Source organism: Erythrolamprus reginae, chromosome 1, assembly GCF_031021105.1.
Source record: "Erythrolamprus reginae isolate rEryReg1 chromosome 1, rEryReg1.hap1, whole genome shotgun sequence".
Taxonomy (NCBI): domain Eukaryota; kingdom Metazoa; phylum Chordata; class Lepidosauria; order Squamata; family Dipsadidae; genus Erythrolamprus; species Erythrolamprus reginae.
In genome coordinates this window covers 345,016,038-345,041,087 of record NC_091950.1, presented here as the reverse complement: position 1 = coordinate 345,041,087, position 25,050 = coordinate 345,016,038, and the positions used below count along the sequence as shown (strand labels likewise).

The window sequence follows — 25,050 nt, the reverse complement described above, 5'->3', positions numbered from 1 at the left end:
CGAGTATTCTGAGCAGAGTCAGGTTACAAGCGGTGTGCCACAAGGATCTGTTCTGGGTCCTATTCTTTTTAATATATTTGTGAGTGACATAGGGGAAGGTTTGGTAGGGAAGGTTTGCCTATTTGCCGATGACTCTAAAGTGTGCAATAGGGTTGATATTCCTGGAGGCGTCTGTAATATGGTAAATGATTTAGCTTTACTAGATAAATGGTCTAAGCAATGGAAACTGCAGTTTAATGTTTCCAAATGTAAAATAATGCACTTGGGGAAAAGGAATCCTCAATCTGAGTATTGTATTGGCAGTTCAGTGTTGGCAAATACTTCAAAAGAAAAGGATTTAGGGGTAGTGATTTCTGACAGTCTCAAAATGGGTGAACAGTGCAGTCAGGCGGTAGGGAAAGCAAGTAGGATGCTTGGCTGCATAGCTAGAGGTATAACAAGCAGGAAGAGGGAGATTATGATCCCACTATATAGAATGCTGGTGAGACCACATTTGGAATACAGTGATCCCCCGCTCGTTGCGAGGGTTCCGTTCCAGGAGCCCCCGCAACGAGCGGGTTTTCGCGAAGTAGCGATGCGGAAGTAAAAACACCTTCTGCGCATGTGCAGATTGTGTTTTTATTCCCACAGCGCTAGCGAGGAGCCGAAGATTGGGGGCGGCGCGGCTGTTTGCCGCCGGCATGGAGGGCTTCCTAGCAGCCCCCCAAACCCGGGTTGGGGGTCCGGGGGGCGCTGGCTCTCGCCGCTTTCGAGCTGAATCCGGGAGCGAATTCGCTCCCGGATTCAGCTCGAAAGCGGCGAGAACGAACGGCAAGGAACGCCTTTTCCACGCCGTTCATTCTCGCCGCTTTCGAGCTGAATCCGGGAGCGAATTCGCTCCTGGATTCAGCTCGAAAGCGGCGAGAACGAACGGCAAGGAACGCCTTTTCCACGCCGTTCATTCTCGCCGCTTTCGAGCTGAATCCAGGAGCGAATTTGCTCCCGGATTCAGCTCGAAAGCGGCGAGAACGAACGGCAAGGAACGCCTTTTCCACGCCGTTCATTCTCGCCGATTTCGAGCTGAATCCGGGAGCGAATTCGCTCCCGGATTCAGCTCGAAAGCGGCGAGAACGAACGGCAAGGAACGCCTTTTCCACGCCGTTCATTCTCGCCGATTTCGAGCTGAATCCAGGAGCGAATTCGCTCCCGGATTCAGCTCGAAAGCGGCGAGAACGAACGGCAAGGAACGCCTTTTCCACGCCGTTCATTCTCGCCGATTTCGAGCTGAATCCAGGAGCGAATTCGCTCCCGGATTCAGCTCGAAAGCGGCGAGAACAAACGGCAAGGAACGCCTTTTCCACGCCGTTCATTCTCGCCGATTTCGAGCTGAATCCAGGAGCGAATTTGCTCCCGGATTCAGCTCGAAAGCGGCGAGAATGAACGGCGTGGGCGGGCGAAGGGCGGGCGGCAGCGAGGAGTTTGCGTGGGCGGTGGGGAAACTCCTCGCTGACGCCAGCAAGAGGGGGAAGACCCAGGGAAGCCGCTGCCATCTACGCATGCGTGCCCGGCACGCATGCGTAGATGGTATTTTTGACTTCCGGGTTGAAAAATAGCGAAGTACCCTGTTCGCAATGGTTGGGGACGCAATAAACGGGGGATCACTGTACTGTGTTCAGTTCTGGAGACCTCACCTACAAAAAGATATTGACAAAATGGAACGGGTCCAAAGACGGGCTACAAGAATGGTGGAAGGTCTTAAGCATAAAACGTATCAGGAAAGACTTAATGAACTCAATCTGTATAGTCTGGAGGACAGAAGGAAAAGGGGGGACATGATCGAAACATTTAAATATATTAAAGGGTTAAATAAGATCCAGGAGGGAAGTGTTTTTAATAGGAAAGTGAACACAAGAACAAGGGGACACAATCTGAAGTTAGTTGGGGGAAAGATCAAAAGCAACATGAGAAAATATTATTTTACTGAAAGAGTAGTAGATCCTTGGAACAAACTTCCAGCAGATGTGGTAGATAAATCCACAGTAACTGAATTTAAACATGCCTGGGATAAACATATATCCATCCTAAGATAAAATACAGAAAATAGTATAAGGGCAGACTAGATGGACCATGAGGTCTTTTTCTGCCGTCAGACTTCTATGTTTCTATGTTTCTAACAAAGAAAGAGTACAGGCATATAACTTTGAAGTGTAGAGTTGGTGTCAGGAAAGTAAAAGTACAGAGCATTAGGCTGAGAACAAAAATGGTTTCAGTAATTAGGCTCACAGTACAAAGAAAATAGCAGCAGCATACAGCTGCTCAAAGGAGGAGGCAAAACAGGTAACAGACACAGAAAAACAGATCTTTCAACTAATGGTTTTGGGCAGTCTTCTTAAAAAGCAACCTTTGTATGTTGTACTAGGAAATTGTGAAAGGCCATGTGAAATGGTAAGATTGAAGCTTGAGTTTTATAAGAATATAGTAAGTGCTTCATTACTTTGAATTCTATATCTCTAGGTGGTGATAGATTAGATGTATGGATAGTAAAAGACATATCTATGGATTGTATTTGAGGCATGTAAAAGAGTGAACTATCAGATGATTACAGGAGAGCAAATATCTCTATCTTCAAAAAGAAATAGAATGAAATTTTATGAACTACAAATCAGTCATTCTGATATTAATATCTGGAAAAATTATAGAGCAGATAATTGAGTTGTAGGCATTTTGAAAACAATATAATTGCTAGGATAATTTATCAGGTGTGCATTCATCAAGAACAAATCCTCCCTCTTATCTCACTTTTTGAGTAGGCAACTTATTAAATTGATATGAGGCTTCAACAAAGTATTTGGCAATATGCCTTACCTTTATAATACACAGATTAGCAAGCACTAGGAGTATGGGCTGGAGGGATATCAGTAGGTGCATAGTTGGTCCGCACTAAACTCAAAAGTGCTATCAGAAGTAGTTCTTCGTAAGTTAAAGGTTTCAAGTGAGATGTCACAAATGAAACATTATCAATTTTTAATTTTTTTCATGAATATACAGTAGTTCAAATTTTTATCAGATTTCCAGATGCTAGAAATTTGGGTGGGATAGCTAATGTCTTAGTTTCAGGTTCTTTTGCTGTCTTTTGTTTTAGAAAAATGGGCTGAAAATAATAGTTAAATTTTAAAGAGACAAGTGCAAAATTGTTCTTTGGAAACAAAAAATAAAAAATATACATGTAAAAATGGGAGATTAACTTCCATGGTAACAGCACTTGTGGATAAAGATGTTGGAATATAGCTACAGTGGACCTACAGTAGATCTCTGTTCCATACCACTAAATTCAAGTTTGCTTCCAAGTTCAATTCGAAGTGCTGATAATGACCTGTAAAGCCTCACACGTTTGAGAGTGGTTTTTTTTAGAATGGCTACTGTTTCATAATTGTATCTATGTACATTGAGATGAAGCAGTAAAGAGGATGTTGCACCTGGTGGGACTTAGGAGGAGATCTTTTTCTTTGGTGTCTTTTAGAACATCATTCCCCCTGAGGTCAGATTGGCCTCCATCTTGGTCGCCTTCTGTTAAGGGCTTTAGAACATAGCTTTGCAATCTGGCCTGGCGGGAGTCTAGTAACATGGGTATGAACCTAACAAAGTGGATATACAAGGACTCCTCACTAACCATGTTTTCAGTGACCATTGGAAATTATGACAATGCTGAGCAAAGGGGCTTGCAATCTGTGTCTGAAGTGATGGTTGCTCCAGCAACCCTATGAAATGAACATTCAAGGGCTTGGCAGTCTGCTCACGCTTTGAGTGCAGGGGTATTGCAACTATCCCCATCTGCCTATCTCTCCTCTCACCTCAACTGCCCATCTGGCCCACCAGCATACTCAAAGCTGCTGTGATTCAAGACTCTTTATTTGTTTGTTTGTTTGTTTATATATTTATATTTATATTTATATTTATATTTATATTTATATTTATATTTATATTTATATTTATATTTATATTTATATTTATATTTATATTTATATTTATATTTATATTTATATTTATATTTATATTTATATTTATATTTATATTTATATTTTCATTTTTCATTTTTCATTTTTCATTTTTCATTTTTTATTTTTTATTTATTTTGTCAGGTGCGTATTGGTAGTATGCAAAGATATAACAATGTTTATATACATGATACTAGTTAGAGAGAAACATTAGGACAGGGGACAGTAGGCATGCTGGTACACTTATGCACGCCCCTTACCTCTTAGGAAATGGGTGAGATCAACAGTGGATAGTCACAGGGTAAAGTTTTCGGGGTTAGGTGATGATACTACAGAGTCAGGTAGTGAGTCCCATGCATTAACTACATTAACGTCAGCCTATTCACTGCCCAGCAAGGCTTGGGAGGCATCAGCTTACCCCATCCCATAAGGGGACCCACAGCCATAGTTCCCTCTAAGCTGAGCAGTGAGCAATCGCTCACTTAAAAATCATCATCAACTCAGAGTTTTCCAAACCTGCCCAGAAGCCGAGAGGGAAAGAGTGAGAGGGAAGGAAAGAGAGAGGAAGAGAGGAAGAGAGAGAAACAGATAGAAAAAAGAGAGGAAGGAAAAGAGAAAGAAAAAGAATGGGAGTAAGGAAGAGAGAAAGAAAATCAAAATCTAGTTTGAAACTAGCTCAACTATTTAAGTGGCATTTTGATATTGATAGAGTTGCCCTATTATGAGCTCACTGTTATAGACACACAGTACAGTATTTTATTTTGAAATTCTCTGAGGCAAAACAGGGTGGGTTTTTTATTTGTTTGTTTGTTTGTTTGTTTGTTTGTTTTATTTATTTATTTATTATTTATTTATTATTATTTATTTATTATTTATTATTTATTTATTTATTATTTGTTTACTTACTTACTTACTTACTTACTTACTTACTTACTTACTTACTTACTTACTTATTTATTTATTTATGTGCCGCCCAGTCCCAAAGGGATTGCCGCTCAGACACTATACTTTTCCGCCCCCCCCCCCCAAAAAAAAAAATTAGAGGGAACACTGCCCACAGCATGTGCATAGTACTTATATTCAAGGTTTTTCTACAGCACACTCAACTTACTAAATCTGCTTGTCACCGTGCTCCCAAGTGTGCATCCTTCTCACAATTGCATGACTTGGAGAATGATATTTCTGAACACCACGAGAACTGGCTCCATTCTCACAATCATTTGGAAGATTACAGGATCACTTTCTCCCAATTACATTAGCTCAACCTAATAGAATTTGAAAGGAACAATTGCTAGTGATTCCACATTTTCAGAATGTGAGGAAATCCAAGATTCCAATTGGAGATCAGTCCACCAGCCTTTAAGAAGCTATTAGAATCTTATTCTGTAGAACATTGTTGCAATTCTCTTAATGCATTGCACTGTTTTTTAATTTCATTCTGTTAAATTTATTGTTGTTTATGTTAATAGATTCAACGTAGTTTTTAAAAATCATTTTCTTGTATTTACTGCAAGATCCTGAGAGTCTGTCTATTATGGCAGGATATAAATAAACTTTGCAGTAAAGGCAGGTTCTGGCTTGCTGTTCTGCAGATGTCAGACTTTTTTTTGTATGTGGAACAAAGTGAGTTTTAGCAAAGATTCCGAAGTAACCAATTTCTTCCAGTTGTACCCTCTTTACTATCCTAGAGAGTCTTCTTAGTCTTTTGAAGGACTCACTAGAAGGAGCCACAAAAAATGCTGAAACCATAAATGAGTCCAGAAAACAACAAAAATGCAACTAATGCACGGGTGACCATATTCACAGTTCCCAGAACACTGTCCACTTTCTTGGACGCAATGGGATCAAAGATTTTTCAAATGAAGTCCACCTTAGGCATTGTTCCTAGCCTTGGTTATCAAGTTTAGTCAACTCCATAAGACCTGCTTCACAACCAGTGTCCAACCTGAAGTGAATCTAAGGAATTTTATTTGATTGACGCTGAACATATTTCCCTCCATAGTTCCCTAAGTGAATATCTAATTCTACCTTTTCCAGGAGAGACACAACGACTGTAAACAGATCCACTGGGTAACTATATGCAGGTACAATAAAGAAAATAAAGTTGCATAGGTTTGATCCAATCCTGAGCCCCAAATACCTCCTCATTGCAAGTGGTGATTATGGTTGTGCTTGGACAGCACACTACATCTTCGAGAACTATTGGTGCGGTGGATTTCATATTTAGGGGCTGGTGAATTCAATTGTGCTAGCTAGAGGAACTGTAGAGAATGTGCTTTTATCAAGCACAAAAGCATATTTTCTACGGTTCCTCTAGCTGTAAGCTTCTTCCTTTTTGAAATTCTTTGAAGCATTGAAATTGTCATAGTTGCATTCATTGTTGTTTTTGTTAGCCAAACTATAACTTTTTATTAGATTACTTTTGTTCTATTGCTGAATATTATACCATTGTCTTTTGTGATAAATAAATCTATAGTATACAGTTAGATTTGTTGCTCTTCATTAATGTATTGAATAGTTTAGAAAATACACTGAGTATGATGCATTCATATATGTATATTAATATTAATTATTCTTATGGTCTCATTGAAATGCAGTTCATTTCTTCTTTATTAAAATAATACATCCTTCTATGTCAGAAGTATTTTCCTGTTCCCACAGGTGGATAATATGTGCCCTCCCTACTGCTCCTTTAACATTTATTGCTGATATTCAATGTCAGACTGCTCAAGCTGACATGCTTGGATGTTTGAAACTGCAAGTTAACAACTTCTGGTGGCCCAAACATATCCCTTCCCTAATATGCCTTAATGTAATGATAACATGTAATGATATCACTGGTGCCATTGATATTTTAACACCTTGCTCACACAATGAATGAATGTGTGATGGAGGATGTATGGATGTGTTGTTAACTTTTAATTATGGGAATTTTAATATGTAATGTTAAGAATAATACTTTTCAAATATTTTGTCATGGAACAGATGTAAGAAAACAGCTTGATTTTCTTTTTCTTTTTTAAAAATATTTTTTATTAAGTTTCTACATATAAAACAATTTAAACAAACAGATTTTCTATTAATCTTTTTATTTGAAATTATTTATTTTAGGCTCAAATTGCTTTCCTTCAAGGAGAAAGAAAAGGTCAAGAGAATTTGAAGAAGGATTTAGTGCGAAGAATAAAAATGTTAGAATATGCTCTTAAACAAGAACGGTATGGTGCTTAAGTTGTAGATATCTTAGAGCTGTTAACTGTTAAATGCAAAAACTATTTACTAGTTTATACCAAAGCCAATATTGATTGTCTTTCCCTATTCTTATCTCCAGTACAAAATAAAATGTTATGAAATAATTTATAACTAGGTGCAAGTCTTCTAAGTATAAAGGAAATTATTTGTAAAATTACCCCAGCCATTATTAACTCATGTTTTTATAATTTTATTAAGTTAAAAAGTAAGGTTTAAAACCAATACAAACTAGTATAAAGAAAAGAGAACTACATGTCCACCAAGCATGATAAAATGTTCCCTCTTGATGTTCACATTTCCAATATAAGTTTGAAGTGCCTTTATATATTGTAGATAATTTCTTTGATGTTATATACCAGTCATATACCAGTGGCTACATCATTTTATAAAATTTTCTAAGATTATTACATAGTACTGTATATTAAGACATATATTTTCTCACTGTTCCTTCTGTATATTATAATCAAAAATGTTAGCCCACTTATCATTTTTCTTGTTCCAAATTTCAACTGATTTATGTTTAGCAAACTACATATTCATCATTTGTACATAATTTCATTCCAAACTAACCCCAAGAGTGTCCAAATTATACATTCTTTTGTGTATTTTAAAGTTTTCTAATAATTGTAAATAAGAAATTGTTGGCAACTATTGTGAGCCGCCCCGAGTTCTCGGAGAGGGGCGGCATACAAATCTAATAAATTATTGTTATTGTTGTTGTTGTTGTTGTTATTGTTGTTGTTGTTATTGTTGTTATTATTATTGTTGTTGTTATTATTATTATTATTATTATTATTATTATTATTATACCTCTAGTTTTTCCTCTTGATTTTATTTTGTATTTTCCTTGACATAATTCTAATATCTCATTATAAGCTACCCATTTGTGTTTACCTATTATTTGGTGTCTGTAAAATGGTACTTGTGCTGAGTGCCCCAAAGATGTTTTGGGGAGCAATCTGAGTTTGTATCTATTCCATAGTCTCAGTATGGCATGCCCACCATAAAGATTTTTAAATCGTGCCACAGATACTCATGCCACCCATATATCAAGTCATGTCCTAAAAGCCTTCACTTAGCAATACCCATTTTTTTCATTCAAACCAAACATTAAGCAGCAATATACAATTTTCAAAACAAATAAACTCAATCTTCCTCTTTCCTTTGCATCCTGTGACATCTTACTGTATATTTTACTTGCCACACAAAAGATATATCCTTTTTGCTACTGTTTAAATGGTGCATCAGTTGTCAAAACAAAATCATATCAGACAAACAGATATTGTCCGAAACCAAAACTTCATTCTAGGCAGGACCTAAATATAAAGATAAGAAAGATAATCAGCTCATAATATTTTCTATCGCTGTAGTTTTATTTATTAGTTTTCTTAATTTGAGATAAACTTGGTGGTGATTTATTGCATTCCAAAAACCGGATCAAGTGAGATAAGAGATGATGAAATAAGAGAGATGAGCAATCAATTTGTAAATGCAGAGTGCAAATCAAAGTAAAGCACCATTCTAATTTTAATTTCTGCCACGTCAAGTAGACCGAATGTGTTTTCTTAATCTCTATGCTACATGCTCTCTAAATTTTTAGATTCTGACCATTCAAAATCAGCATGCCCAATCAAAAACAACATGCCCATCCTATATACATCATATTGCCTTCATCTATTTTATATACAGTATATATATTGTGTGCGTGTGTAGGTGTGTGTGTATGCGTGCGTGCGCGCGCGCACACACACACACACAGGTATTAATATACAGTATATATAAATGGTTATGTTTAATTTTTTTGTTTATATCAATTGTAAAGCTGTTGTTAAATATCTTGAAATGGAAATGACATAAATGATTTACATCTTTTTCATCAGTAGGAACCTTGCAAAGATCTCATTTTCTATCCTAAACACTATTTGTAGAATTGATATTACTGGAAAATTGGAAATGTGATATTATTCCAGATATTAAAGAAAGGTTGTTGTATTTGTTTGGAAAAGGCAATATTTTCCATCAATCAATATCTTCGGAGAGGGGCGGCATACAAATCTAATAAATAAAATATCTGTTACTATGGCAGAGATCTTTACAATAATATTTTGTACTGATTTTATTACAGTTATATATTTATTAGTAAACCTATGACTATTGATAAATATAAAATATACAATAGATTTTCTTTTCCTTTCCTTCTTAGTTGCATTTTTGGTTTATTTGCCATTGTTTAAAGATTGGTTTGTTAATTGTATAGGTTAATAGTGCTAAATAAAGCTCAAAAATGTTTTTAAAATATATTTAGTAATTAATGTTATAAATGAATCTGATCAGCATATCGAAAAAAATCAAGACAAGAATGTTTGAGTAAATGTCTTAAAGTAGTTGGTTCTAAATTTATTTTAAAATCCATCAAACTGCATCTTTTTTGTTTTTATGCTAATATCAAAGAGGTTTTTTCTGAGAAATAAAAGTATCCTAATAAACTTAATCCTTCTATCTTTTAAACATTATCCTAAACAATCTGATTTATATAAGCTTTTTAAAATAAAACACTTGATTTCTGCAAAAAGGACATGATAATAAATTTATGATATTTAAAATATCTCAAGTTTCCATTCCATTTATTTGTATGAAATTCAAATTAAAAATTCAGAGTTCTAAACTGTTTTATTATCTATAACATAAGCAAACGTTAAACTCAAACCTCAAAAGAGATTTAAATGTGGTTATTTTAGTATTAGAATCTTCTTGTAGATTGTGTTGTGCTATTTTTCTTAGCAGCTTTATGTTTATGTTTCTCAGTTTAACAGCAATTCCACTCTTTTCTGTAAATAAGAGTATTTGCAGACTTGTTAAACATAGCTGAATTGGTTTTTTGATTGTAACTTGTTAAACATTTTAAATTAAAATTGCCCACATTTACGCCCATTTGTAATTTATATACTTTCAAGTATGTATAAAGTGTTGATATTTTTAAAAAATAGATAATATTTTGAACATATCTATGTTTGTAGGAATATGTAGATATGAAAGAGAAAGGGGACTGTGACACTTTTGTGCCCTAATTGATTCCTCTTTTCTTTATAGAGCTAAATATCACAAATTAAAATATGGTATAGAGCTGAACCAGGGAGATATGAAGCCACCAAATTATGATTCTGGTAAGAATTAATTTTATAGAGGAAGACCGTTAAGACTGAAGAAAAGCCAAAGCTGTCGTTTTGTAAAGCCTGAGAGTTTGGAATAGTTTAGCATGAAACAGTGTTTAGGGCTGAAAAGAGAACACGGCAGAAGTGGGCTCCTGCTGGTTCAGACATGTTCTATAGAAACAGTAGCGGGACCTTCCCCTTACTTACCCAACTGGCAGTGATGCCCCTGAAACAGCTCTTTCGGCACCATAGGTGCCGTCATCTTGTTTTTGTACCCTCTTGTGCCCTCTGGAACCAACTCCCCCTGGAGATTAGAACTGCCTCCTTGCCTTTCGTAAGCTCCTTAAGACCCACCTTTGTTGTCAGGCATGGGGGAACTGAGACATCTCCCCCAGGCATATACAATTTATGAATGGTATGTTTGTATGTATGTGTGTTTAGAAAATGGGGTCTTTTAAATATTTTTAAATAGTAATTTAGATTTGTTGTAAATTGTTTTCACTTTGTTGTGAGCCGCCCCGAGTCTGCGGAGAGGGGCGGCATACAAATCTAAATAATAAATAAAATAAATAAATTTTCAGTTCTGAACATGCACAGAAGCTGTTTTTTGCTTCTGCACATGTGCAGAAGCTCTGTGTGTGCCCACGTGGCGCATGAGGAAGCGAACTAGCAGCGAGATAAGTCAGAACCCACCCCTGGAACACAGGCTGTTCCTTTTCACGTGTGGTTCTTCCTCCTAGCTTGTTTAAAATGAAGCTTAGTCTTAGTCTGCCTATACAGACAATCCTATAAATTTTCAAACTTTTGATACTAATTTTGTCTCAACTCTGCCTGTATTTTACAGCATTGCAATAATAATGAGTGATCATGTGGTTACATTACTTGATAGGCCTCTTTTATCTTTTTGTTGTGGTTAGTCAGAAAATTAACAGTTACAATTAACAACTGGAAATAAATCTATGCATGAACCACATAGAATTTATAAAATAAATATAGGCTGATTGACATTTAATAACTGGGAAAGCAGACATTAAAAGCAATATAAACAATATGAAATTCAGATTAATTGCATTGATGATTGGATAATTGAAATGGGTAGATTTCTTGGGTTCTCAAATTGACCCCGATTTCACTTCTTATAAAGTTATTTTAGAATAGAAAACCACTGTAGGTAATAATAAATTGTCCTGCCAGTGCTATTAACTTAAAGTCTTATTTTCTATTTGAAGCTATAGGAATTCAGTGTAATATTCTATGGACATGATTAGGTTGGTATGCAGAAATATATTTTTGGGAGTAACCATAGAATAATATCCAATGCATATTATATTTATTTAAAATTTTGTACATCTTTTTTATTTTGTTTCACTGTTATTTAAATAATCTGGAAATATTTAATCAATGCTAGAAGATAAATTTGCATAAAAGTGACTCTTCTAACATTGTTGTTGTACTAATTTTAGTCTTGTCACTGTTTTTCAGATGAAGGAAATGAAACTGAAGTTCAGTCACAACCCAATAGTCAATTAATATGGAAACAAGGGAGACAGTTACTCCGACAGTAAGATGTCTAAGAATAATAAACTTAGTAATGACTTCATAATATGGTGGGAATAAACAAAATATTAGTATCTCTTTTTTCCAGCTCTGATAGCTATGATGATTAAAAGTAATGGGGTGCCATTAGTTCCTATTTTCCTTAACTTGCAAAAGCTATTTCATACTGATAAAATTGACAGTTTTTATAACTTTTTTTGATTTCATTTATTCTAATGTTTGACTTATGAAACTCATTACTCTGGATTCACTAACTCTTCCCAAGTTTTTACTGGAGAAAAGATGAAAAGTGGGGCCAATTATTGCTGGTTTCCTTGGTTTCCACTTTATAAAAGAATATAGCTGAAGATGTATTTTCTTCTTGACTAACATAATGAATAATTGTGTATGCATGGATAGAAAAGCTCTCTACTTTTCCTGGGAGTTGTAGAGACTGGTACTGCAGGAGACATCCCCTCTGCAGCTGGTACAAGTTGATTTGTAAGCCTGTTGTGTCAGGGAAAAGCCACATTATTCCTCTTAACTACTTAAATTGTTGATCAGTTCTGGGCAGAGTGCATCAAATTTTCAACTCATTTGATAGCTCCTGAATAACTGCCATGTCATTGTTTATACAGATACCTGCAAGAGGTGGGATATACTGACACAATCCTGGATGTGAAGTCAAAACGAGTACGGACGTTGCTGGGTCTCTCAGGTGATGGTCCAGAAAGGGAAATTGACAAAAGCCAAGAATCAATGGTGAACGGTACAGATGTTGAGATTAAACAAAAAGTGATGATAGGGTAAGTGTTCCTAATAATGAGAAATTGTAGAAATTATTCTTTAAAAATTCTCTGTGTTAAAAATGAAGTAGTATATGTTACACCTATGTGGTAGAATGTAGATGCTGTTTTTAAAGGAAAGATCAGTCTCTCTCCACATTTCTGTTTTTGTAAGCTATGCAGTTACTATACTAAATGGAAGAAAAAGCCCACCACATGATTTTTTTTTAACTTCTTTTTTTAACCAATACAGTGTCCGAGACTGCCCACAAAAGTCGAATTTCCGCGAAGTAGAGATGCGGAAGTAAATACACTGTTTTTGGCTATGAAGAGTATCCCAAGCCTCCCCTTAACACTTTAAACCCCTAAATTACAATTTCCCATTCCCTTAGCAACCATTTAGATTATTACTCACCATGTTTATTTATTAAAGTTTATTTTAAAAAATGTTTTTTAAAGGCAGGCGAAAGTTTGGCAATGACATATGACATCATCGGGTGGGAAAAACCATGGTATAGGGGGAAAAACCGCGAAGTATTTTTTAATTAATATTTTTTAAAAACCGGGGTATAGACGTTTCGCGAAGTTCAAACCCGCAAAAATTGAGGGAACACTGTACTATGCTTTTCTTGAAAGACATATCAAAGTATGTAGTGTTCTCAACACTAGCATAGTCTCTGTGAGAGAGAAATCAAAAGACCCAGTGATGATCACTATTGGCATTGGTGGCATTGCAGTAATTTGGCATATTGGTATAGTGTGAGATAGTAATTAGCTGCTGTTGGATAGTTTAGAACTTGTCATGGATGGAATTGGAAGAAAATAAAATAATAAATTGTTTGTAGGAAGACTTAATTCACAGACTCTGCATTTTTGGAGGTCTTTACTCCTCTAGGAAATGTAATTGGTGGGCATATACTGTATTTGTATTTATTGTTACCAGAATAGTTATAAATCCATAAGTGAAGCAGACTCAGAACAAGGAAACTTCTTTTAACAGCAAATTTTGTATTTAATGTTCCTGAAAGTAATTTAAAGTTGACCTAGCGTTTCCTTAAGGAAAAAATAATTATTCTGTCCATAGTATTTTTATACTAGCCAATATATTTGCTAATGTACAGATCCCAGTGAAACTTATATAATCAAGAGCATCGAATGCAACCTGGAAGATATCAAGCCTGTCCATGGAAATATAATTTTGATAGTTTGACAGATATAATACTACTCACACATGTTTCATAATGTTTAATGAAAGAAATGTTGCACTTCTTCAGATCAGCAGACTTCTTTTATGAAAGATAAGTACCATATGTCAGCATGAAGCCCACAGGGATACTAAACAATTAACTGATATTAATATCTAGCATTTCCAATGTTTGCTGTGAATATGAAGGGTGCATCTTGCCATTAACATTTTTTGATAAAAGAAGAACATATCAATAAAATGCCATATTTTTTTGGTACAGCCTTGCATGGTATACCAGATAGTTTTCATTTAATCTCTGCTTTTTTATTTTAATGTTATTGGGGATTTTTTTTTTTGCAAATCGAGTAACCAATTTTTAGATATGCATTATTTTAATACTGGATATAATATATAATAAAGTCAAAAACTTGTCAAACATTTTGATTTTTAAGATTGACTTACAAGGGATATCATTGTACTATCTGTTTTTTGTAAGGCAACTTTGACCTAAAATCTACTTTCATTTAATATCTTTTTATTTTGTTAAAATTCAAAAATAGAAATATGCCTTATATTGATAGACTGTAAAATATTAATAGGTCCATAATTCATATCCATACAGAAGTTTTAATGTAAAGATGAGCTGATATAAAGACTTGGGAAGACCTTAGAAACTTTTTAAAAAACCCTTACATTTACTATGCTTGATGGAACTTTGCTTCTGAATAACAGGCTGGTTCATCCCAACACGTCTTCTTTCTTGTTACTTCTTACTGTTCGCAGCCTTTGGCTGGCCTAAACAGAACAAATTTGCACTAATCCAAAGAAGAGACTTGGATTTTCATGGATCATCTTCCTACATCTCCAGCCTCCTGCATTGCATCAAATGTTGTAAACGACCTCTTCTTCATGCTCAGGAACAGATACAGAGATTTTATAGAAGGGAGAAAGTAGAAATCTGCTTTCTGCAATCAAAACACTATTTAAGTGCTCTTAAAATTCAAATCCTTCTTCCTTATTTCTAATATGTCTTGTTCCTGGGATTATAATTTCCACCATTCTTTGCCTCAGACTGGTTGGCCTTTTATGATAGCATGTTATTTCTGTAACAAGTTTCATGCTCTAAAATTGGTTCAACAGTTTAAATATATAAGAAACTCTTTTAAAATTTCAAACTAGAAATCTATAGGAGTATGTTTAAGCATTTATGCTGAAGTACTAGCTGTAACAATATAAGATGATATTCATTATGGTAAACAAAAATATTTTATTTTAAATATTTCCCCCTGTGCATTTCCTAAAACTTTAGAGCTGTCATCATAAAATTAAGGTTATTTCAATTATGAGAAGAATAATTTAATACATATTGAAAGATTTAGTAGAGAAAGGTTAATTTAGGATTAGGTTATTTTGTTTCTGCTCTTCCATCTTCAAAACGTCTTACTACTAATGATTCACAGAGAAAATATACTGCTCAAAAAAATAAAGGGAACACTCTAATAACACATCCTAGATCTGAATGAATGAAATATTCTCATTGAATACTTTGTTCTATACAAAGTTGAATGTGCACAACAGCATGTGAAATCAATTTATTTATTCGACTTCTATGCCGCCCAGTCCCAAAGGACTCAGTGTTGGACTCTGCATTTTTGGAGGTCAACCAGTGTTGCTTCCTAAGTGGACAGTTTGATTTCACAGAAGTTTGATTTACTTGGAGTTATATTGTGTTGTTTAAGTGTTCCCTTTATTTTTTTGAGCAGTGTATATCATAGAGTTAAAATCTAATTTTTATCTGAAATTAGTTCACAAAAGCTTTACTGAAAATAGGCAATAAATTTTTGTTTTGTGAAAGTAATTATTCTTCACAAAATAACTGTAAGTTTGTCTATTATCTGGTTATTTATTTTAAATTCGATGATATTTTCTGCTGCATTTCCCAAACTTGGTGCCAGAGCATCCTGGGGTGCCAAGTGAACCCACAGGGATGACACAGGATATTTTAAATTTTTGAGTGAAATACAGCATTTCTTGATATTTCTCAGACATCGTGGAAAGTACTATCTCAAGGCAGATCATAACTTGGGCTAGGGGTGCCATAAAAGCATTACAGATATTATGAGTGCTATCAATTAAGAAAGTTTGGAAACCTCTGTTGTACTGTACTGATTTTTTTAATTGCTTCATTCAGTATGTGTTATACTTATGACAATTTTGGCTGGAAACTGTGTTTAAAAATAATTACACAAATATTTTCAATATTTGGGCTACTTATACTGTACAAAATAATTAGAATCTGTTCATTGTGGCTGTGCATTTTGAGAACTGTAGTCTCAAGATATTGGGAAGGAATCCGGTTGGGAAAAGTGGGATTGGCCTACATTTCCTGATGTTTGTACAACGTGGTACCATTTAATCAGTTTTCATAACTGTGATATGAAACTCTGTTAACATAAACCATTATATACTTTGTAATATTCAATATTTGCTTAGGAGTACGTTACCGTGAATTTGCTGAGATCTACTTATGAGTAAACATGTTCTGTACTTAAGTCTTGTTCCTATCTTGATGTTGTCATTTACGAATGTAAAATATTTAGAAATTGTAGCTTTGCTTATATTTCGGAGAAGTATTTCAAAGTGACTTTTCTTTGATGTAACAGAATAACAGAATTGGAAAGGATTTTGTAGGTCTTTTATTCCAACTCCCTGCTCAAGCAGGAGATACTATATCATTTCAGGCAAATGGCTGTTCAATCACTTATTTAAAAACTTTTATTTCAGTGAATTTGAGTAGTATGTGCAACTAAGTGCGATATACAGGTTATAGGACCTAGATGTGAAAATAAAGCATGGTAGGACAGATTTATTTTAGTAATTGTTTTAAATTTATTCACTTATTTTTTTAAATAGCGACAAAAATTGAAATTTATTTTTTTCAGTAACTTTTAAGTATTGGGACAATTATTATTGTAGCTTTAGATATTTTCTTCTTGCCTGCAATTGCTCATTATTGTGTCAACAGAAGAAGTTGCGCTGTTACTTCTATCTTTAAACAATCTTAAGTAGTCTAGAAATATCTATAGTTTTAAACAGCAATCATAATTATTATGTTTAATCTTAAGATTAATAGATGTAAAATGCAAAAACGAACATTTTGAGATTCCTGTTTAGTGATAGAAGCACTGTTAAAATTTTGCCCCGAGTCTATGGAGAGGGGCGGCATACAAATCAAATCAAATCAAATCAAATCAAATCAACGAATGAATGAATGAATAAATAAATAAATGTTTGTTTTCAAAAGTGTACATTAGCAACCATGATTCTATGTATTTTCTTTTTCATGCTATCTTCAGTTTCACAATTGTTATCAGATTATTGCTTTAATTTGATTATTAGGTGCCCAGAATTTCCTCTTGGCAAAATGGGCAACATATAAATGTTGTAAAGTAAATAAATAAATACTGGTTAAAAAAGAGGATCTAAATATGAATGGTGGGACCTAGAGTTAGGCAGAAAATATTAATGGTTTTTCCTAGTCCTTCTGGCTGTTTGTACTGGATAGTAAAGGAAAAAAAGAACAAATTTAGTCTTCCCTTTCTTGGTTTCAGTTTCACTTCGTAATGAAATCTTAAAATAAAAAAAATATTGGATACTACCAAAAGTTCTAAACTTGTATGGCATTATCTTGCTCCATGTTTTCTACTTTCAAATACGTAGATCTGATAAAAATGAAATTTGTGATGTATATTATCCAACTTTATAAAGCTTCATGAAAAGAAGCTTTCAGGTAATTAATTTGTGGTGTTGTTTTAATTTTTATCTAGAAAACCAGATTTGACAGATTCTGCCTCTCTGCTAGAAACATTTAAATTCCTTGAAAATGCTGCTGCAGAATTTAGCGATGAAGAGGAAGATGATGATATCGATGGAAGAGAGCGGACAATCATGGATACATCAACGGTGGGCTGAAAACAAATTAGTAAAATAAAGATTGTACTAAAAGGCCCTTGATCATTCAAAACACACATATTATAAACAAATTGTAAAACACTTGGAAACACTTGGATCAGGAAAAAGCTTCCATAGAGCTGTCCAAATATCCCTTCAGCAATGGGTTTTCTAGTCTAAATAGGTTGTTTAATTAGTGTTTGGGGGATAGACATGTGGAGAAATATCCCAAGAGGAAAAAGTGAAAAAGCTATGCAGTCACATTGAATCTAATATGAGAGTTAGAAGCCTAACTGGTTTTATAAGTTTTGAGGTCTACATTTATATTAAGGGTTCCAACAAAAGAATAATTTTTTAAGAGTCTGTTTTGTGTATTCATACAAAATAGTTGTTATGAGAGGCTTAACTGTTCACCAAATCTGAATTAATCAACTGGTCTCCAAATTTGATAAATAAATGGATATTTAGTAAAATGATCAGTTAGAAGGGACACTGACAAGTTTATTCCTGGGATGATCACAGCAACTCTCGGATGATCTTTGTGTTTGCCCTAGGCAATTAGACTTATTTCTAAATATAGCTATTAATTTTGGTAAATATATTTTATAATGCCTGTGGCACATGTAGACATTCTAATGAAGATAAATTATGTTAGAAGCTGGTAATTTATTTTGCTATGCCAGATAACTCATCTGATGGGTGCTATGGAAATTATTTTTGAGCTCATTGGGTGTCCATAGATATATATGAGACAGATAAAGTCTGTAATATCGAAGAACCTATTCAAAGCATGGTATAAAGCAGTGGTCCCCAACGTTTTTTCCACCAGGGACCACAACTGAAGGATTATTACAAGAGAAAATGAGGCCACCTGTGGTTGGGTGGGGCTGCTGTAATTAGTGCTACAGATAAAAGTGCAACTTGGTGTTTTAGCCTCATGGCAGTTTATCTGATTCATTGTTTCGTTAAGATCGTGGGTTTTGTGCTGTTCAAGATTGTGTGTGGACTCTCTGGACTTTAGAATTGGACTCAATTTCCCAGTTATTGGGTGAGCAATTGGATTGCATTTAACCTGTGCCTTGTGTGTACCAGAAAATCCTTTTGATATTTAAAAAGGGAGCTGTTTCTGTTTTTCTGTTTATAAAAACTTTTGGGTTTTCCTTTTATCGTGAGGTATGTGTCTTCCTGGACTAATTACCCTGTAATTACGGGCGGTTGAAACACAGCGGCGGAACATATAGGGTACATAATCATAAGACAATCATAAAGGGTACAAAAACATAAGAAAAAAATCACATAATGAGAGAAAAAAATTGTCTCCCATAGATTGTGAGGAAAAGAGTCCTGCCTGACAGCAATGAAGACAGAGATACCGAAGAGGCCCTGAAGGAATTTGATTTCCTAGCTACATCTGATGAAGGGGATGGAGAATCCAGAAGTTCAGGAGATGGTACAGACTGGGGTAAGAAAAGAAAGAAAATATGCAGTCTAAATGCAGTCATTTACCTGGAACTGGAGAAGAATCTATACCATAATTTCAGATCCCAACAATATCCACCAGCAGGCAGAAAAGGAAATCAAATGCGTTTTCCAGGATAGTATAATTGAGACTTTTGATTATGAATGGTCCATCACCTTCTTGCACATAGACATCTGCTTGTTGTGGAATTTTGATGCCTATTTACTTCTTCAAACTGAGATTTATTGGCAACTGAAAAATCTGACAAGGTCCATTATATCATCACCTTTGATCTACTGGCGTGGGAGTGATAATAAAAGCATAGCAATTATGTTAAGCCAGATTCCCAGGTTTAAGTGTGTTAATGTAAACCCAATCTTTATTTCATACAATATCTCCTCTACAATATTTTGTGCTTTTCTTTTTGCTCTTTCAGGGGAGGAAAATTTGAAATGGAATTTTAAAAAAATGTGGCTACCTTATTAATATCTAGTGTTCATCATTACTAACCCATTTGCTGCAGATTTTATAGCCCTTCAAGTACTGACCTTTTCTTTGGCATACCTCTCCATTGTATCCTTTATATATATAATAGGAATTGACCATTTCCTTGAAGTTACTATGTAGACATGCTTGGTTAATTCTTGTATTTTCTCTTACACTGTTATATAGAAAGATACTTCTGTTACTGATACTATCTACCTTGTCTCTTCCTAATCCCCACCTTTTATTATTTTTCTGCATTTGGGTTTGTTGCCATTACCTTGGTAAATTTCCCATATGCAATATGGTTTTTATTCCCCTGTGTGTCATTTAAGTGATATTGGTTGTTTGTTTGGATTTCTATGCCTCCTTTCTCCACAGACTCATGGCAGACAGTATGATTTGAAGGTGTAGCTAACAGAACCATCACACACACTGCTCAAAAAAATAAAGGGAACACTTAAAAAACAGAATATAACTTCAAGTAAATCAAACTTCTGTGAAATCAAACTGTCCACTTAGGAAGCAACACTGATTGACAGTCAATTTCACATACTGTTGTGCAAATGGAATAGTTGTGCAAATGAAATATTCAATGAGAATATTTCATTCATTCAGATCTAGGATGTGCTGTTTGAGTGTTCCCTTTATTTTTTTTGAGCAGTATATTTTCTTTAAGGTAAATCTCACCAACTTTGCTTAGGTAAGATTGCAATGGATTGAAATTGGAGAGCAATATATAACTATCCAATAAAATAGTTTTTCCATTTATGGGTTAATGGAAGACCTTTTCATACAACTGTTTCCTTTTAAAACATTAGAATTAGTTTATTTATCAAGAAGTTGTTTAAGATCATATCTCTATGTGATGTACAAATATGAAAATGAGTTAAGAACACAAATCAGGAGTACTAAGTCCCTCACCTGTTATCCTTCCCCAATTTGTTTGGAGGTTTGGCAATTTCCTTCTTACTTAGATTCTCCCAATAAAAGTGCCATTGGGAAGTAAACCATACATAGTATCTGACCAATGTAGTAGCGGTCCTGTTCCCCGGATATACCTAATCAGCTTGTTAGTTTTAGGAGTATAAAACTCCTTAAATCTGTATCATTTTCTTATTAGAAAAGACTTCACACTAGGAGTAAAGATTGCTGTGATTCACCTCACTCTGGTTTCCTTGTTACAATGTCAAGCTTGTATAAGCAGATTATATATCACAAAATAGCCAGAAATCTGTACTGAAGTTGAAAAACTTCAATAAACTTGCTTTACAGTTAGCCTTCACTAACGCCTGCCTTAGATAGCAGCCATTCACAGGTATGACAGTTATTAAAAAGTAACATTGCTACAATGTTAAAAATTAACATTGTGACCAAAACCTGCATTTACAACCTTCACAACTCTGTAAAACAAAGGAAAGCTGAAGTAAGATCATAAGCACTATTGTGGTCACATTTCCCATGTAGTGACGACTTTGCTTAATAACCAAGTTGCCAGACCTATTCTGGTTACTAAGTGACGATTGCATCTATCACTTGAGATTATTAAATATGTTTGCTGAAACTGTAAACTATGTAGATATTTGTCCAATATTCCAAATAGTTTTAGCAAATTTTTAGGCCTTGTGGTTTTAGTTCAAGTATTCAAATGTATTTCTTACCACTATATAATACGAGCTCTTAGTTAAAGTTCTTTCAGGCAATTTGTTTTACCATTGTAAAACATACAACTTGAAGCTTTGGTATACTTTCTTGCCTTCTCTGTGGCGGCCCCGGCCCTCTGGAATCAACTCACCCCAGAGATTAGAACGGCCCCCACCCTCCTTGTCTTTCGCAAACTACTCAAGACCTACCTTTGTCGCCAGGCATGGGGGAGTTAAGATATTCCTTCCCCTAGGCTATTACAAGTTATGCATGGTATGTTTGTGTGTATGTTTGGTTTTTATAATTAGGGTTTTTAGTTGTTTTATTAAATTGGATTGTTACATGTTGTTTTTACCATTGTTGTTAGCCGCCCCGTGTCTGCGGAGAGGGGTGGCATACAAATCCAATAAATAAATAAATAAATAAATAAAAAATACCGTATACCATGGAAAGATACAATGCAATCATTTTATCTTGGACTATAAATAAATAAATTGAAAAATTGAAAAGGAAAAATCCACTCTAAGACTCATTAATGTATAATTTAGAGCAATTTCAGAAAGCACTTGTGCGACATGTTTCTTGTGTTGTATCTTGCAATATGTAAACTAAATATGAAATATATTTCATAATTGAATGAAAGAAAAAACTTAGATTTGCTATTAATATTGTTAAGGCAACCATACATCTTTTTTTCCGCTTTAAATTTTAGCTTTATGCAGTAGGGGAGAAATTTGACAAGATATTCAGATACACAAACAGAACTTAAAATTCATTCTTGAAATTATTATAATTGAAATATTTTCTGTTCTGACCAGAATAAAAATTAGTACCGGCTACAGATTTGTTGTTTCTAAAAATGTCTTAACGATTAGAATAATCTGGCTTAAATCAAAGATGATATTATAGCCGTAATCCTTAAAAACAGAAGAGATGGTAAGAATTTAGTTTTGAGTTAGAACACTTTCTTGGTGAACAAGCTTGAATATGAGAAGAAATACAAGACCATCACATTTAATTTAACCTTTAGTGGCAGCATATTATGTACTAGTTGCCCTGTTCCTGAATTGTGAGGCCCTACATATAGTCACTCATGCCCTGGTCACTTGCTGATTGAACTGCTTAATGTGCTCTATATTCTCCTACTTTAGGAGAATTTGGAAACTTCTGCTGGTGCAAAATGTAGTGATATGGGCAATTATGGATGCCTGTTCTTCAAAATATGTTGTCTATAGTCCATGAGTTGCATTGGTTGCCAGTATGCTTCCAAATTTAAATCGAAGGTTCTGGTAGATACCTTTGAAGTCCTTCATGGATTGTGGCCAGTGGTCATTTGCAAGGTCATTTCTTCCTGATGGTATCAACCCAATCAGTAAGAACTGGAAGGAGAAGCATGCTCCAGGTTCTGTCTGTAATGGAGTGTCATCTGAGGGGATCCAAGAAGAGAGTCTTTAGGTTGTGGTGCCTGCTGTCTGGAACATCACTCCGCTCAAACTCAGATTCACCCTTATGTAAAGCTTAAAACCTAGTCTTGTCGTTGACCTAACCTGGATGTGTAGCTGATCCTGCATCACAATTATATTAATTGTTTTATTGTTTTTCTCAGCTGCTATTCATGTTGTTTATAATGTTGTTATTCACTTTTAAAATCCTGATTTGTACTGCCAGCCATCTGAAGTCATGTATTTGAGATAAGCAGCCATATAAATTCAGTGGATAACTATAACATCACTGGTGTCAACATTTCGCTGATCCTCAGCTGCTACCAATACTCCAAAAATAAAGCATTTCTAAGAAACCAAATAACACAAAAAGGATGTTTCGTTTGTTTTAATTTGTCTAGAAAAGGACGACCAGTGTCTCATGCCTGAAGCCTGGAATGTGGACCAGGGAGTAATAACCAAACTGAAGGAACAATACAAAAAGGAGCGCAAGGGGAAAAAGGGGGTGAAGAGTAAGTGGAAAACATTGCACCCTAGATTCACAAATCCTGCCTCTTTCACTTCACCAGTGCTATCCTTATTTCAATGTTTTCCTCAAACTACTTACTCTTTTTCTTTGCTGCTCCTGACTGCTTTCCAGTTTATAGTTACCAGGGGTGGAAATTAATGCTACTTAAAATCTAAATGTGTTGGTAATACTAATATTGTATACATCGACAAAATAATGTACAAAATATGCTGAAGAGCATTTTTGACAACTCTAAAACATGTCTTGCTAAATTTTGTCCAAACCAGACAATATTTATGCGAGGAAACATTCTTGCGGTATAAATAGCATCATATTATCTCTCCTCTGCATTTCTGGGATTTTGATATCAGATAGTACTGCAATAAGTAGCAATTAGTCTTTTTTTCTCTGTATATTACCTGATTTATATTTAGAAACATAGAAACATAGAAGACTGATGGCAGAAAAAGACCTCATGGTCCATCTAGTCTGCCCTTATACTATTTCCTGTATTTTATCTTACAATGGATATATGTTTATCCCAGGCATGTTTAAATTCAGTTACTGTGGATTTACCAACCACGTCTGCTGGAAGTTTGTTTCAAGGATCTACTACTCTTTCAGTAAAAAAATATTTTCTCAAGTTGCTTTTGATCTTTCCCCCAACTAACTTCAGATTGTGTCCCCTTGTTCTTGTGTTCACTTTCCTATTAAAAACACTTCCCTCCTGAACCTTATTTAACCTTATTTCCCTATATTATGACCAAGTCTCAAAGAGCCATTTCGTATTTCTGTATGTTACAGATAACTAGGACTTCACATTTTTCTGTAGAGCAGTTTTTAATATACAAACCTGAAGACAGCCTCTTGACAGTGCAGATTTCCCCCTCCCCCAGATTTATTGCCTAGGGGTAATTCTCTTTACATAAAGTCAATAGGTTTAATGGATGTTACAAAAAGATATTTCTTGCTTTCCCTGTTTTTCTTGCCTTTTGTGCATACTAATATTTTAAGTATGTTTACATAGTTGGGTGTAGAGGAGTGTCTGAATTTAATGGCATGTTTCAAAACAGAAACTTCTGTAGTGCTGGGAACATTGCAGTAAAAAAAGGAATAACTTAGATAATGAACTTAGTGTTTAAATAATAAAATCAACATATAAAGAATTAGAGTAGAGAATTTTGGTCTGGACATATCTTTAACAAGAGTGAGAGTTAATAAATTAATTTCTACCCTTGCTTATATTTCAATGTTTGCTCCATGTAGGTCATGCTTTTCTCATAACTTGAATGCAGGGCTCGAAATGGAAAAATATATCATTTATTAAAAATAGTGTTGATATAATAACAATTAAGTTGAGACGTGTGTGTGTATATACACATACATATATATATATATACTGCATATATACTGTATATACAGTGGTCCCTCGATTTTCGCAGGTTCGAACTTCGCGAAACGGCTATACCATGATTTTTCAAAAATATTAATTAAAAAATACTTTGCTGTTTTTTCCCCCTATACCATGGTTTTTCCCACCCGATGACGTCATACGTCATCGCCAAACTTTCGTTGGCCTTTAATAAGTATTTTTTTAAATAAACTTTAATAAATAAACATGGTGAGTAATAATCTAAATGGTTGCTAAGGGAATGAGAAATTGCAGTTTAGGGGTTTATAG

General features: G+C 34.7%; 1 protein-coding gene across 4 annotated transcripts in view; it reads left to right on the top strand.

The window, feature by feature from the left end:
• The window catches only part of STRN (striatin), a 53,173-nt gene that overhangs the window by 5,243 nt on the left and 22,880 nt on the right, over positions 1 to 25,050 (top strand). For all 4 annotated transcript variants that reach the window (XM_070734117.1, XM_070734116.1, XM_070734114.1 and 1 more), the window contains exons 2-8: positions 7,086 to 7,189; positions 10,314 to 10,387; positions 11,858 to 11,936; positions 12,550 to 12,717; positions 17,710 to 17,845; positions 19,160 to 19,295; positions 23,263 to 23,373. In XM_070734117.1, coding sequence (XP_070590218.1) covers positions 7,086 to 7,189; positions 10,314 to 10,387; positions 11,858 to 11,936; positions 12,550 to 12,717; positions 17,710 to 17,845; positions 19,160 to 19,295; positions 23,263 to 23,373 — 808 coding nt within the window. The remainder of the gene's footprint in view (positions 1 to 7,085; positions 7,190 to 10,313; positions 10,388 to 11,857; positions 11,937 to 12,549; positions 12,718 to 17,709; positions 17,846 to 19,159; positions 19,296 to 23,262; positions 23,374 to 25,050) is intronic.